Here is a 16,428-nt window from a genome sequence, read left to right as displayed (position 1 = left end):
CAGAAAATAACCTTGAAACGCATTTAGAGAAAGCACCAAAAACAAACAGTGGTACACGGCAAGTAGACTGGCTTCTCACATGTTGCTAAGAATAACTGCTGGAAGACTTCCACTTGGTAGCAAAGTTGTACGATGGTAAATAATCTAATAAAAATAGAATTAAAATCGCTTTGTAACTGTTTCTATTGGAAGACGTCTGGAGTCCTTTGCACTCTCTCTCAACTTTAATGCACCCACTTATTAATATTTCACTTCGCAAAGATTTTCCTACCTGGACTGCAAAAGGTTCTTTCACATACTGCAATTTCAAAAAGGCAATCAAATTTGAATTACTCCCACTGTACAACAAACCCAAGTACGATTCTGTTAACAGACATTATTCGTATAAAGAGTCATAATAAGATTCAAGTTGTTATTCTCACCAAACAATTGTTTCAAACTATGACAGGATTATGTATTGCTGCAGGTATATAAAAAGTAAAAATAACATTGTAATAGCATCTCCAATAAATATTCAAAATATGATTACTATGGTTTCTATGGATGACAAGTTTGATTTATGCCATATTTTGTATGTCCGCTGTTAGTTTAGCTTTATAATGCATTTCATTCCTGTCAAGCTATCTTTATTATAAAAATGATCTCCACTTATTTAGATGGACTAGTGGGAGAGAATTTTCCCCTTCGACAGGCATTACTTAACATCTTTTTGTCATAGCACAGACATTTCAACATGTATGTAATACAGCAAAAATGGCTCTGTATCAAATATTAACTGCCTTTGAATCAACATAAAGAACATTTGGGGGCAAAGTCTGCCTCTAACTACATTTCCACAAAAATGAGATTCAACACTATTTTAATACACAGAATCGTATTTCCCTATTACATGCTTAAAGGAGACTCCATTTCTCTCTTCCGGGCAGACAGAGTTGCTCTTCTGTTCCTCCCCAGTTTGCTGCCCTCTACCATTCTCTTCCCCAGTCATGTTTTGGCTTCATGCACGTTTCACCTCCAAGATCAGCTGTATGCATATGCCTTCAACAGCACCATTTCCTATTTTCCTCACTGACTTGAATTCAAGTTCCTTCCTTGCAGCTTCTTCTACTTCCCTGCCTTTTGAGCTCACTTTACTCTCCAAATTCTGCTCAATATACACACATAATGTCCCCTTCCCAACCTCTTTGTCCTTTCATGGGTATTTACAAGTCTACAATATTTTAGACTAACATAAAATTGTATAATTTTCTCTAAAATAAAATTTCTTTTGCACATGCTACAGGCATTTATCCAACAGGAAGCACTAAGAGAACATGTTGATTTTTAAAGTCAACAAGTTTAGAAATATGTGATAGTTTTCCCCCCAAACTAATTCTTACAGGTAGAGTTTTCAAAAATAGAAGTCTACTACATGAAAAAAGTCTACAAAGGTTAAGTTGAAGTTTCAGCCAGAACTCACATATTTACAGCGCAGATATATGTTTCCTATTGAGAACAAAACAAAGAGTACATTTTATGTCATGCACGTCCAAAAAACATCATGAACGCAAACGCCGTGCTATTTACTTATTTGGATTAAGTATCTTCAGACAAGTCTACTGAATTACAGACAAAAATTAAAAGCTATACAAAAGTAAAGGCAATCTTACTTTTTCATCATCATCAGAAAAAGGGGCACCTCCTGGAATCTTATTTATTGCTTGGGCAACACCAATAATCTCTCCATCACTGTTTCTTATAGGCATGCACAAGAGTGACTTTGTCTTGTATCCAGTCAGTTTGTCAATCTCATCATTAAAGCGTCGATCCTGCAAAAGAAAATAAAGAAACCTTAACATACATTTCATATATCTAAGCTTTCTTCAGACAGTAAAGTGACTTTCTCAGTGTCCGATACAGTATTTTCAGTAGTAGTATGCTGTTGCTTCTCTGTTATTACCCCCTTCTTTATTAACTGTTTTTCCTCACTCAGAAAATCAGTACAAGGTTTACTGTTACATAATCACATTCATCGAAGTCCCACATTTATGCCTCAATTAGAAGAAAGACATAACTAAAAAACCACTACCAAAGATTTATGCCCACCTCTCCTCATAGGGCAGTAACCCTGAACAAGGAGGCCTGTTTAGCAGCTGATAACAAAGCTGGTAAGTCAGAGATGTGTTATGTCAGACTGAGAACATTTTGAGACACAAAATGTGTTACCCCACATGTTAGAACAGCCTGCAGCACAACAGGGTCCTCATTTGACCAGGCTCCTGGGTAGTAAAGAGTATCAGTGTTTATCACACCAACACAGCATTTGCTTTTAAGTTTTTTACATTCAGAAATGAGGGACAGACTAGATGAGATACATTTGAGAGAGACTTCACTGTAATTTTAATTGTACTGACAGTATTTTCATGCAAGAACATTCATGAATTAAACACGGTTGGTTTTACTGCTTTGGTTCTATATAATGAGATTTCTACATAGCAAGACATGAAAAACGTGAAGACTGAGGCATTTTTAACTGGAATTTCAGAACTGCCAACAAGGAAAAGTTATTCTATAGGAGAAACCCTATCCTTGTCTCAAGAATATTTATTGTAATTGTAATGTAAATTGTAATTGTAAATGATTGTAAATTCTTATTAGGGAAATATTGCCTGTAAAATGTGATACTCAGTCAAGTAAAGACACAGAAGAGAGAAGGCTCGGCTGATCAATCCAAGTGCTGGTATTTCAGTTGCCTGCACAGGGACACTGTAGTCCCAGTTTGTTTTGGGCATAATTAAAGACTGTCAGTAAATGAGAACAGACAAACATCTTCATGGGTTTATTCTTTAGAAGACCAGATTAAGTTCTGGAATTATATGACATTACCATAATCTCAACTTTCTTTTAAAAAACCAAACAAAAACAAACAAACAAACAAAAAAACCAAAAACAAAACAAAAACCCAAAACCAAACCAAAACAAAACCAAAAACAAAACAAAAAACCCCCATAAACAAACAAAAAAAACCAACAAAAACCAAACAAACTAGTTCCTTTAACTGTGAGGATAACATTAAGTATGATCTGAACGTAATCAATAACATAGGCATCAGAAATGCTAGAACCTAGAATGGCAGTTGTGAGCAGCATGAATTCTCATCATTGAGCTGGTATATTCAAATTTTTAGATCCCGTACATTCATTGTATGAGATGATAACTCCAAATATTGACCATGCTTGCAAGCTCTGATCCCATATGATACTCATTAGCTTGGTTTTCCTGGGATTTCAAGCAATTTGAATCAGGGTCTAAAAAAATTAATACCTATCTTTTGTATCTTGACTCCTCTGGATTGACTACTGTATTCGTAAAATTAGTCTGTAAATTTGACTATGAAAGTTAGACAAATTATTGGGTAAGGAGTTAAAAATCAACTCATCTGTATTATTGTTAGAAGCGGCAAATGAAAAAAATCCATTAGGGCCCATCTCTGTTTTCTTTGATGTCAGTAGCAAATTGACCACATACCCGAATTCACTAAAGAACATTCATTGATTATGATTAAACCCGAACAGCTACACTTAAAGGCCTACAAAAAATAATCTATGCTGACCAGAAAGAAGAGGTAAAACCTCATTTAAAAAGGTCACTATTTCTGTCATTTGCTAAAAGAATTTTAACATTTCCAATCAAAAAATTCTGCAGACATGCACTATTTCACAGGAGACTACGGAGTGTCTCCCACGAAACTCCCACGAAAGAGTCAAAACAAGTATTTTGTTCTTGTTATACCTTACTTAAAATCTACATTTCTTCTTTTCCCAAGACATTTGAGGTAGTAGAATATGTTACATTAAAAATTAAAAGTTTTGGCTCCTGAATGAAGTTTCACCAACTGCATTTCAGTGTTGATTTTCAATTTAAGTAGGTAGTTCATAAATTGTTAGTAAAGGTATGAGTTTTGTTGGATTTTTCTTTTTTTCTAACATATGATAGCTCTTTGAATTTGGAAAGAAAATAAGCCTTTTTACAACCTTAACAAAACTAGTATATATTATGTAAGTATTATTAGCATGATTTAGAACAAAAAAAAAGTATAATCCTAACCCAAGTTAGCTAAAAATCAAATAATCTAATGGAGGATGAAACCTGTCAGAATATATTTCCAGGAATTAAGTCTTCATGCCAAAAATACTGTTTTCCTTCTCCAATGTCCAAGGAGAAGGTGCTGAATCTAGTGAAATGCACTAAGTGCCTCAGCCAAAGCTGACAGCTACAAGACAAAGTATTTTCTGATTTTATGATTTGAAAACACGGCTTTTTAATCATAGAGAAAAGAACACTACCAAAGATTAACAGGCCTGGCCTCCTGTATTTTACCATTCACTGAACTATTTTTTTTGGTAGTTTTTTTTTCTTTAGAAAGGGCTTTATTAAAAAGAATGCATCAAAAAAGCTTGCTTCAAAATTTCCATGAATATACTGTATTTAAATTACTGATTGAGTTGCTAAGTTGTATAAAAAATAAGTAATATAAGTAGTATGTTTAACAACATTGTTAACCTGAGTATTGCTGTACTGCCAAACTGCATGGGATAGACAAATTTGATTTAATATACTTGAATGACTGGATTTATAGGAAGTTGTCCTGCAAGAGCCTTTATACTTACAGAAATAAAGAAATTGAAGTTGTAAGATTTCATAACAATACAATATCTTAATCATGCTTCCTATGACTATAATACATGAACTTTTATAGAAAACAGAAAGAGCAATCCAAAAGACAGCAAGTTATCTAGATTCAAAGCGTAACATTAAAAAAGCTAAACACAAATAAAAAAAATTAAGGCCTGCAGTCTGTTCTAGATGCATTTTTCTAAAAATCCCATATGGTGCAAACTACACTGTGCATAAACAGGAAACAGAAACCAAGCAGCAAAGCTCTACAGTAATGGAGAAACCTTGTAGAAAAGAAATTCACACACAAAACACAAGTAATAAATCTCTGTGGAGACTTCCATGTAGGGATTGCTGCAGCTATTCCTGTTATATCCCCCAAAGTCCCTAAAGCCCCAGAGGCAAAAGCAGCAGGAGAACAAACTAGTACCAGGCAGTATCATCTCAAACCTAATTCTCACAAGTAAATAAGCACAGCCCAGTTATATTGTGACTATACAGCGACAACAATATTTGTTACAAGATAAAATAAATAAAATAGATAATACACAAAACAGCTCAGCCAACTCTATTTCTTCACTCCCAAAACAATTCTTCAAAAAAGTAGGGAACACTGATCCTCAAAAAATTTTCCATTTCCAGATTTAAAACTAAGACTTATAGTTGAAACTTATAAAATAGCTTACTTTGAAAAAAAACCAACCAAACAAAAAACTCAAACCAAACAACCAAAACGCACACACACACACACCAAAAAAAAAAGGGAAAAAAAAAAAGTGTTAGTTTGCAATAATGCAATACTAAAGTTTTTGGTGTTTACTTCTTTTCCCCACATATCAGTAGCCTAGGGCTTTGTTGAGTTTGATTGGTGGGAGTGTCTCATATGATCCTTTTTCTGATCACTGTTTTATTTATTAGTTAGACAATGGATATAAGTAACAATGCATGTTGTGTACTTATAACTGGCACAAAACTGACATGAAAAAACAGTAAATTGGTATACAAGCACTGGCAAGTTTGCAGACATAACTGCCTAACTAATAAGCATAAATACAGTTCATGCTTCATAAGCTGATCAACAGCAGGGATCAGAAAATATTCCTGCAGGACATTACCCAGATCCATCATGTAACGTTTTGTTTTCTTCCCTCAAAACAAACTCCGGTTATATCACCAATAGCACAACAGTAAGGTAAGCTGTGGTCTTATGTACAGCAGATTCTGTGCACCTCTACTCTGCATGTATCGCTATTAGAGAAATTGTTTACAAAGAAAAAATTTTTTCTCTAATTTTAAGTATTTTGAGATCACACCTGTTTGCTCCATCACACCTCCCCCCCCCCCATGTACTGGACCTGACTGATGTCCCATCAAGAACCAGCTGCAACCATGTCCATGCTCCCATCTTGTTCCAAACTTGCTTTGAGACAGGGCTTAGTGCTAGGCTCCTAAATATTTGTGATTCTTTATATGAAATATACACACATGGAAGGTGGCTTTAAGAAGCTGAAACTCCTATGAGCAAAGACTCCTGGGTATTGCAAGAGAAATCTGTGTATGGGTTTAACCCCAGCACCTGCAGGAGATTACTCAGGCAGGCAACAGATGGTTTCAAATACTACAGAAGCAGTATAATTGGATTCTTGAATAATAAATTAAAAATACTTTATTGTGACAAAGCAGCAGTGTTATCAACAAAACAACACTAATTTTTAAGTGCTCACTGTAGAGACACGAAGCTCAGACTGCACACTGTTGCTGTTACGCTGTTAATACACAACTCTACTGACCCAGTAGCTTAAGTAATTTATTTTTCATAGTTTGTCAATAGGGTAATTTTAGAAAAGTAAAACAAATTAATTTGCATAATGATGCATTTAAGTTTGTTTATTACCTTGGTTATTCTATGGAAAAGCTAGGCAACAGCATATAACTGTAAATAACTACAATGAGATATCCATTTGTTTTGAAAAATTGAAAAGCAATCAAGCATAACAGCAAAATCATTTACCAAATGAAACTACAGCTTTACTCAGACTTGTGCTTGCAACAGAATTTCAGCTAAAAATAGACGGGCCAAGTTCTGCAGTCTCTTCTCACAGTCACTGACCTGATATAATGTAATACGTGGTATTACCTTCTCATGAGGAAACTCTAGGCAGAGTTTGACCAGTTTCACATCTGTTCCACAAGGAAGTTCTTTAATGTCTAAGAGAAAAAACCCCTTAAAGTGTCTGTACTCTTCAGACAGATGGACTGGCTGAGCAATACATTAGTTAACATCTGTCAGCTTACAAAAGGAAAACCACGGCAGCCCTCCAAAAGGCTTTTCCTGCACAAGCTCTGCAGGGCCAGCAGTGCAGGGAGAGCTGGGGAGCCAAGCCTTATCACTGCCCCTTTGGAGAGGTCAAAGACACCCAGTACTGAGTAGTTGCTGTAGGGCAACTAAGAAATGGAGACAGATTTTTATTTCTTTTTTTTTTTTTTTGACTCCCACAAAACTACTAACCTGTTAATGCCCCGAAGTCCTCCAATGCTTCTGTTTGACTGGGAGCCCATGCCCACCCTTAGCATCCCATTACACCAGTACCAAACAAAACCTCCCCCTCTCCTGCAGCACTGATTTTAAGGGTGCAAGCCCCCACAAAATGGCTGAGAATTACCCAACAGCCCCCTGGGAAGTAGAGAAAACTCAATACAACTGAGTCTGGTCAGACTCATTCTACCCTACCCCTTGCCACCCTACTGCTCTCAGTGCAGAGACTTGAGAGAAACAGGCCCCAGCTGAGCACCCTGAGCCCCCGTGCTGCCCATCCCAAACAGACAAGGCATCACATCCATGGTGGGCACGCCTGGGGCAGCAAGCAGGTGGTGAGGATCTATGGAGCAATGGCTGAGCAATCCAGGAGGACAGGCCACTGCCTGCCTGGTGGGTGAGCTAACCTTGCTGGCCCCACATAGGCATGGAGGGGAATGTGTTATTCCTCATGATATATGAGGGCTGCACCAGCAGTGTACACTGTGTTGTGCAGCCCTGTCTTGGTGATCCATCTGAGGTGCAGCACGGAGACATGAAACAACTGAGTGGACACATGCCAGTCTTTGTGTCCCTGGTGTCTACCAGGAGCTCCTGCCCCTGGCAGGATGTCTAAGGGGACACTGATGGTGGTGTGACCTGGGAAGGTCTTAGGATGTTTTACACATCAGTCAGAAACTGCTCCCTAAGGTGAAGACTTATGGTGTGGGGGAAGTGACAGAAGATGAGGAGACCTCCACAGCTGCTGCCCTGAGGGCTCTCTGCCCTTCCCTCCCAGGGGTGCTGCCTCCTGCAGGAAGATCACCCTCTCCCAGGCCAGTGCCACTGTGACACAAAGGATGTGTTCATGGCTACTGGGCTGCAGATTCAGGGATAATTAAACATCCCTTCATCAATTTACTGACCTTTACTTAGAATTTCAAGCTTTCCTAAATTTTGCAAGAAGGGCTGGAGTGCCCTTTTGTGCAAAGCACATCAGGGCAGTTTAGTTCTTTACTGCTGCAATTATCTCCTGTGTTCTCCATGGTACTTCCTAGTCATGGTTAATGCATAGCAAAAAATTTGTTTTAACTATTTTCTCTTTATTACAAGGAATTTTTAAAACCACTGTTTATTCTGCTTGCCAAGTTTCATTTCCTTTGCTCTCTAAAGAGCAACCTCTGTCCTTGTTAAGAGTCAGCACTGAAATGAATACGGCTGTTGTCGGTGCCAGCTGCCCAATGCTGCTGAATAAAACAGTGCTCAAGTGCTTCTCATTTGCAGAGTTGAACTTTCCAGTTAAAATCCCCAGAGTTTTAATGCTTTAACTGCTCTTTAAAATTGAAAGAGACACACTTAATATTGATGATGACAAACAGCTACCCTGTGTAACAAAATGTGGCTCCTGCCTCTTCCTGACCTTTACACCAACAGTCAGTCCCACATGGGTACTCCCAGGCTGAAAGGTTTGCACCCATGAGCTGTAATTTTGTGATGCTCTCCTTGCACAGCAGAAGCCAGTGAATGCTCAGAGCTCACCTGGAGGGCATGAAAAATGCCCTGTACCTAGGTATTCAAGGATGTTTAAAACTTGCTGTAAAGGGATGTGTGTGCATAACTATGTTATGTTTGGCATACGCTCGAAAGAATTAACAGGAGAGTCCACTACAAAGAGAGCTCAGTTTGTCTCTTATTTTGCTTCATTTTAGTTCCAGTAATGTGATTAGATTTTCTTTTTGAAGACCTGAGTTGTATTGAAAAATAATTCTGATCATATTTTAGAGCACTTTCTCCAACTTACAAAATCCATCTCTTAGTGTGACTCCATTTAATATTCTTCCTCTCTTTGCTACACATTTTATTAAAACATCCATCTGGTAAGACATTTTTGTCTTCTGTCTTTTAAGGCTGCTTTTTAAATTCCAAATTTAATGTAAGATGTACAGAAAGTTTATTCAGCTGACACTGGAAAATGGCAAACCATATTTTTCACCCCTTTCTAATATATGCTTACTATTTTAGAGGGTAATAATTGTTCCACTAGTTAGAAGAACTTGGGATGTTATTAAATTATCACACAACTTTTGCACAGCTGAAATTATAGCAATAACCAAACACTTCTTGTGATTTATAATGTTCATTATTTAAATACTGCTCTAAAAGATGGAACAAAATTGAAATGATCAGTAATTTTGTCTAAACATCATAGACATCCTGTGAGAAGGAGGGATGATGTGAAAAAATCCACAGCTTTAAATAGGAAAAAAAAAAGTAAACGACTCCTAAGAACTACAGGTAATGGCCTCTCTGCATGTGTACTTACAATATGCTTAATAGTATTCATATATGACTCCAGAAACTACATCTATTCTCTCCTAAGAGGAACCTCAATGGACATTTAGGCCACAAATTTCCTCTCCAATATGACCAAATTCTTCCAAATGTGTGCTCAAGGCATAGTGCATTATTCACATAAGAATAAGAAGTCAGAAATGCTTCCCAAAATTAACATATGGCAAGACCAAAGGCCTTATCATAGAACTTAAAGTGACTGAAAGTCAGCTGGATTAATTTCAGGAGAAAGAGTTCTAGACTGGCTCCAAAATGCAAAGAAAGTATCTAATTGCTTTCCTGTTCTCAAATCCTCTGTAAAGCTAACTCTTGCAGATCAGATAGTGTATGTTACTGTTATAATTATAAACTCACTTTCATCACATGACTTTGAAATGTAATAAATAAAGCTTTTAATGCCATGAATGAAATTGTGAAATTTTTGAATCAGTCATATAACATTCATCTAAACTTTTCCATAAACTATTTGTCAAATTCTTTATTGCTGTGAGCTTCCAAGAAGTTTTTTCAGTTGAACTTTATAAATTAAATTACTGTCAGATATTATATAGTCATTGTTTAGTATTAAAAAGAAGTGATTATTATATGGTCCTCAATACAGAATATTAATTCTAACCCTTGTATCTATGTATGTTTATTGAATTAAGAAAGATTGTTTACATGGGCAGATTTTCAACAACACTATCAATCACCTGTATTGTGGAAAAACCCCAGGCTATTACTGATTTAATTTTTTAGTATTTTCTCTTTCTAGAAAAATAAATGTGCAATTGAAAAACTATACTGTCTTTGAAAATGACACAGCCAGTCATTTACAAATACTTCCTAAACCAGTCAGTGTGTGTATGGGCACAGGGGACTGCCTGCATGAAACAAACTGCAAGACATGACAGGACTTAAATGTAATGCTGATTGCACTGAAGTACCATTCATGCCTCTAGTAGCTGACAATACAAGCAGGAAACCCACTTTCTACTCAGTGGTAGAATTCCAACCGGAGTTTGATCAGGCTCTGAGAAAACAGAGACAGTTGGATGATAGTAAAGTAAATTTCCCACTACTGTAAACTAGCTAATTAATGATATGGAAGTATATTTACCTCTTTTTAAACAAGTTCATTAATTTAAAAAAGCAAGCAAAAAAACTTTAAAAGTGTTCCTCTGACCTAATGCAAGGCCTTTTCTTACCAAATGAGTAGCATCAACGTAGAAACCCTCTTCCATGGACAAAAAATGGTGCTGTGCTGTCACCACTTTTTCTCCGACTCCACCTGACAGAGTTTCCTGGTGGTGCTGTTTTTTACCTGACAGTTGATTAAACACTTTCATCATCGGTGGCAATACTGGCAAAAATCCTATTATCACATTTATTAATTTTTGAAGTGCTCTATTGTGAGCATTACAATGACCTGAAATGGAACAGCTGTCACTTCTTTGCACACATGTACCTTGGCTTCCATTGAGCTCTTTTTACTATTAAATTGGAAAGGTCTTCTTTTAATGATGCGCAATGCATACATACACTTGCCATGTAAGAGAAGATAAACTGCTACTAACTCAGAAATGTAAGAGAAAGCAGATCCCCCATGTTATTATCAAGCAAAACTTTCATTAATGTTGCAAGATCTTAAGTTTCATTTGCACTAAAGTCAATCAGAAGTAGCTCCACTGAAAGCAGGGAAGTTGCAATTGATGTAATTACAAGATGGACTTGGATTTGAACTTGCCCATCTACTGCAAGTAAAGTACTTAGGGCTTAAATACACAGTGAATTTTATCATTTATAATATTTAAATTGATTTTGAATAAGAGCCAGACAACAGTATAACATAACTAGTACTGGAAATGACAACTGTATGGATTGTTTTCACTTTTCTCTGCAAATGAAACAGACAATGAACTGTTTAAAGTAGCTGGACTTTTTCACAGGGAAGTGGACAGAAAGTGAACAAATGTTGAATAAAAAACAATGCAGTTCCTTAGGAGCAGAAAACACACTGCCTTTGTAGTGGAATTTTCACCTCCAAAGAAAGATGGCTGAAGTTATCCAGAGTTAAAAAGAGGGATCAAGCTTTTTCCCAGCCAAACTCAACATCCTTTATCTGTTTAGTGAGTTGAGACTATTGAGAACATACAGCTTCACCTGCAGCAGCAGATATTCTGGGAACTGCAGTTTTTAGCAGTGAAAATAAAATAAAAACAGATCGCAAGAGAAAGTGTTTAATGGAGAAAGAGAAAAACAAAGAAAGAAAGATAGTTGGGGTTTTTCTTTCAAAAGTGATCCAATACTCATTTTAGTCTGAACATTTTCACCAGGCTCTGTTCATTCCCTTTGAACTCTGTGGGTTGGGAACATCTGTCAGTCTGGATCTGTGAGGTGCCCAGTATTTTTCAAATACTGCTTGACAAATAAATAAATATTCAGCCTCAAATATCTGTATTAAAAAACCCAAATCTTATTTTTCAAGTTTCTTCCTTATAGCTTGCTATAAAGCATCATCAATTTTTTAATGTTTATTATTTTTATTACTGTAGTGCAAAATTAGACAATGGACAACGACTGTTACTAAAATTCTTAAAGACATACATCTCTCACCTTTCTAAAGCTTTCCATGATCCTAACTGAGAAGACCTGTAACTCTGTGGTTCTTAATTTTCTCAAGAACCTCAAATTGCTGAAGTGACTCACACAAATAAACATTGGAAATGGACCCACTGAAAGAGAGGTACATTTCAAGCAAGGAAACTGAAGGCTCTGTTCTGCAATAACACACTCAGGCAAGGGCTCGTCTATCCCTGCTGAAGTCAAAGGTAATGTTTGCCTTCAAGCCAAAACTTTTGTTTTGAATTTTCACAATTCACACTGAAGCCTCTAAAAGAGTAAAAACTGGGAATAGTCTTTGTTGAAAAATAACAGGACTGATTATATCACTTCTAGGAATAGGTTTGAAAACACATACCACGTGGGCTGAGTGGGCATAAGCAAAGGTGAAAATACGTGCCCTTTTGAAAGCAATGAGATGTTTTTCAGCAGCGGGCAGGCAAGGAACATTGAGACAGATTTAAGAACACTATCACTGGGACTGTCATGAGCATGTTTTAAAACTTTCTTTCAGCCAATTCCAAAATATGTTTTCAAAACACATGAAGCCACCTATCACTCCTGCGAAATTCAAAAGCACTGCTGTATCGATTTCAGGGCTTTAGCCTCATCGGCCACCCAGGAGGGGCTTTCTCTCTCGGCTTTACCTGAGACCCCTCTCGCCCCGTCAAGAGTTGCCCTGAGAATGCCCGCGGCTGCTCTGAGGAATCCCCGCCGCCCCGGCTGGGATGCCCTAGCTGGGACACCCCGGGGGAGGCTGGGCGGCGGGAGGGACGCCCCGGGGGGAGCGGCGGGGCCAGGCGATGGCAGGACTTCTCAGCAAACGCCTCTGCTGCCGCGGTGCGGAGGGGTTTGCCAGGCTCCTACCTGGTAGGCGTCGGGAATGTTGACTGTCTCTCCGTGCTCCGCCACGTAGCCGATGATGCCCTTACCCCAGGGCACCTGCACCTCGTTGCTGTTCTCGGTGGAGCCGCAGGGCAGCAACGGGGTGCCAGCATGCACGTCGAAAAACTTGGAGACCAGGCTCTTCTTCCCGGCAGCGGCCCCTTCCACAAGGAAGAGGGAGCCCCGGTCCGCGTCCACCATCAGGCAGACGAAGATGAGGATCTTGTAGCTGAGGCTGGTGAGGTCCAGGTCATTGGAGATGTCCTTGACCAGCTCCAGGAAGAACTGGCGCTCGTTGTGCTCCTTGAGGTAGCGCTTGTAGTCCAGGGCGGTGGGGGGATACTGGGGCAGGCTGACGCGGGACTCCAGCAGGGCGCTGAGGATGTGGGCGGTGGTGGGGGGCAAGGAGCTGGCCTTCCGCAGCAGCGCCCGCCGCCGCACGCTGCTCAGCGGCTCCTGCGCCCGGCCGTGCACATGCTCGTCGTAGGTGAGGTTGACGTGGATGGCCTTGGAGCGGGCGAAGCTCTTCCGCAGCTCCTTCTGGGACGCTCGGCGCTGCAGTCCCCCGCCGCCGGGGCCGGGGCCGCCGGGGCCGCCCGCGCTACCCCAGCCGCCGCCGGGGCCGTCGCTGCTCCGTCGATCCTCCGACGGGCCGGCAGTGGGAGCAGTGGGTTGGGTAGGCGCTCCAGGGAGCGAGTTCTTCCTCTTCAGCCACTTCTCCACCAGCTCCGGGTGTCTCTCTAAGAAACTTTCCACGGCCGCCACGTCGAGGCCGGCATCGCCGGCGGTGGCCATGGTGCCGGCGGCGGGGGCGGCTCAGGCCATGCCTCCCCGTCACCACGTGCTGCTGCCGCCCCGACGGCCGCCCCGGGGCACGGGGGCACTGCTGGCAGCCCCGGCGAGGGGCCTCTCCTGCCCCTTGCCCGGGCCCTTGCGAGGGGCCGCGCCTTCTTCTTGCCACCTACTTTCCCCCCGCGACCTCCTTTTCCTGCCCACCACTTTTTATTAGTAGTATTATTATTCGTATTTTTCTAGGTATTTTTTCTGCTTCCTGGATTTAAGCCCTTCTCCGGCTCTGGCCCCGGTTCCCCAGTTTCGGGCCGCTCCCCTGATGAGTCGGGCAGGCGCTGCCGCCGCTCTTCTGGAGATGCTCCGGGAGCGCTCGGGCAAACCCCTTCTGCCAAGTGCTGTCAGTGCTGGCGGCGGCTGCTGCGTAAGCCAGCCGGCAGACCACTGAGAAGGAGGGAGGGGAGGACGCGTGAGCCGAGCGGGGGGGCAGGCGGGGGGAGGGAGGGCTGGCAAGCCCCGCTGCGGGTACCAGGGGGTATCGCCGCCCGCCTGGCCACAGCCGCCTCGGCGGAGCGGGCGGGGCGCGGAGGGTCCCGCGGCAGGAGGACCCCCGGCAATGGGGAGCTGCGTTAGGGAGCTTCATTCAACAACATCGGGGGGAGAGGGAGGGGCCTTTTGTCTGTGATGCGTGTTTGGGGAAGAGACGAACCGGGCCGCGGGCCGCGGGAAAGGCGGCGGGAGGTAATGCGAGCGCTCCCATTAAAGAGATTTTATTTATAGCATTATCTGAGGTGATTCAGTACTTCAGGAGACAGGCGGAAAAACGGAGCCCTTTCAAGAATTCCGAGTGAATTCCGTTTCTTGAACCTCTGAGTTGATTTGCCTACAGCCTCACCCGTGCGGAGACCCAGCTCTGCCTGGTGCGCACCGCACCCGCACCCGCACCCGCGGTGTTCGGGCAGCACAGCGGGCTCTGCCCGCCAGGAGCTGCCCCGGGCTTTCTGCCGAAAGCCACTTTTCCGCAGGGCTGCCCGGCGGGAGCGGGCCCGCCGAGGCGCTCCTGGGTGCCCGCTCCGGCATCACCGACTGCCAGACGGAATCCGACCGCATCCATCGCCGGCAGACGGACCGGGGTTATTTTTATGCGCACGTGGAGCACGTTTCATTGCTAAATCAAAGCCTACGCATAAGCGATTGAAAAAAACAAGAGTCATGTATCTTAACACGTGAAAAATGTCTTTCATGCGCTCACCAAAGACTGAATGAAGGCTGCTTCAGAAATTCATGAATGGAAGTTTGGGTGGCTGGGAAAACACACGGGCAAATCTTCAACCAAACGGGATTCCGACCTGCCGAGGACCCTGTCCCTGCAGCAGCCCCTTACGGCGCGGGTCCGGGCAGTGCAAGGAGAGAGAGCGCTTTTGGGACATGTGTGGGTAGCTCAGGGGGTTGCGCGGGTGTCAGCCGGAGGAGAAAGGGCTACGTGTGTGTCCCGAAGGATTGCCGTGTTTCCCGCAGCAGTAGGGGATGAGAAGGGACTCCGTGCAGGTGCTGCGGCTTCCGCAGCTCGGAGACTGCTTAGCCACAGACAAAGGATTTAGGCTCCCAGTCTCGGTGCCTGCACTGTTGCAGGTTGAGCAGCCGTCCCCTCGCTGCCGCCGGTCCCGGGCCGCTGTGGCGGCAGGGCTCCGTGCCTGCCCCCCGCCCTCGTCGGGGTTCTGTGCAACACTCCGTCTCTCCCCGGCGAACAGGGATGCTGCCGCAGGAGGACGGGCTCTCCATTGAGAAACCCCGCCGCCCACGGCACTCCCTCGGCAATGGGGCAGGCGCGCCCGGCTGCAGAACCCGCGGCGAGCGGGTTGCGGGAGGAGCGGCGTGCGGGGCGAGGGGCGGCAAGCGCGGGGGTCGGGGGACACGCCGTAGGGGGTCGTCCCCGAGCTGCTCGCACCTCTAATGAAGCTCTTTCTATGCAGGCAGCTTGTGTATGAAATGGCAGCGCATCTCGGAGAGGGCAAGGGCGGCTGGAACTGTTGTTGAAGCGTTTCCGAGCGCGCTGCCGACGCGCCGCCGGAGCGGTGACGCAAAGGGGTTTCACAGGCGGCAGCGGGCGCAGCCCTCCAGACTGCGCCGCGACTGTCACATCGTCGGCGGAGGCCCCGCTTTCGGGCGGACGCAGCCGAGGGGCCGCCCTGGCCCCCCGTGCTGCCGGGGCTGCCGCTGAGCCGTCCCCGCCAAGGGCGTCGCTGCCACACGCCCCGAACTGCATTTGCGGTTTTGCAGCGCTGGCACAAACGCTCCTCTAACACAAAGAAATCGCATGAGCTGCTGGAGGTCAGTAGTCTGGCGCGTACCCCCAGCTCTCAAGCAAGGATCTTGGCTGCGAAATAATTGTATGGAAGTAATTTTTACCATCTCACTGCAGTAAGGTTTGGTCTGTGCACTCATACCAGTGTTTACTACGAGATGATTACTGTGTAGCAGTTCTGTATGTAAGCACTTAAAGTGTTACAGGAACACTGTAAGCCTAGGTATAAACAATGTCTTCCCTTACCGTTTCTTCAAGGTCTTACGGCATCTTTATTTTATTTTATGGGACTTTATGCATGGGATTGATTACATGTAAAATCTGC

General features: G+C 42.9%; 1 protein-coding gene across 2 annotated transcripts in view; it reads right to left on the bottom strand.

Annotated features, from left to right (window-relative positions):
* The window catches only part of PDE11A (phosphodiesterase 11A), a 115,996-nt gene extending 101,824 nt beyond the window's left edge, over nucleotides 1-14,172 (bottom strand). For both annotated transcript variants that reach the window (XM_050339885.1, XM_050339886.1), the window contains exons 1-2: nucleotides 12,992-14,172; nucleotides 1,650-1,808 (exon numbers count right to left, since the gene is read on the bottom strand). In XM_050339885.1, coding sequence (XP_050195842.1) covers nucleotides 1,650-1,808; nucleotides 12,992-13,804 — 972 coding nt within the window. In that variant the 5' untranslated portion in view covers nucleotides 13,805-14,172. The remainder of the gene's footprint in view (nucleotides 1-1,649; nucleotides 1,809-12,991) is intronic.
* Nucleotides 14,173-16,428: the final 2,256 nt, after the last annotated feature.

Source organism: Myiozetetes cayanensis, unplaced genomic scaffold, assembly GCF_022539395.1.
Source record: "Myiozetetes cayanensis isolate MyiCay16 unplaced genomic scaffold, myiCay2020 scf9, whole genome shotgun sequence".
Lineage (NCBI taxonomy): Eukaryota > Metazoa > Chordata > Aves > Passeriformes > Tyrannidae > Myiozetetes > Myiozetetes cayanensis.
The sequence above is the reverse complement of the archived record's forward strand: the minus strand, read 5'-3'. Positions and strand labels throughout refer to the sequence as shown.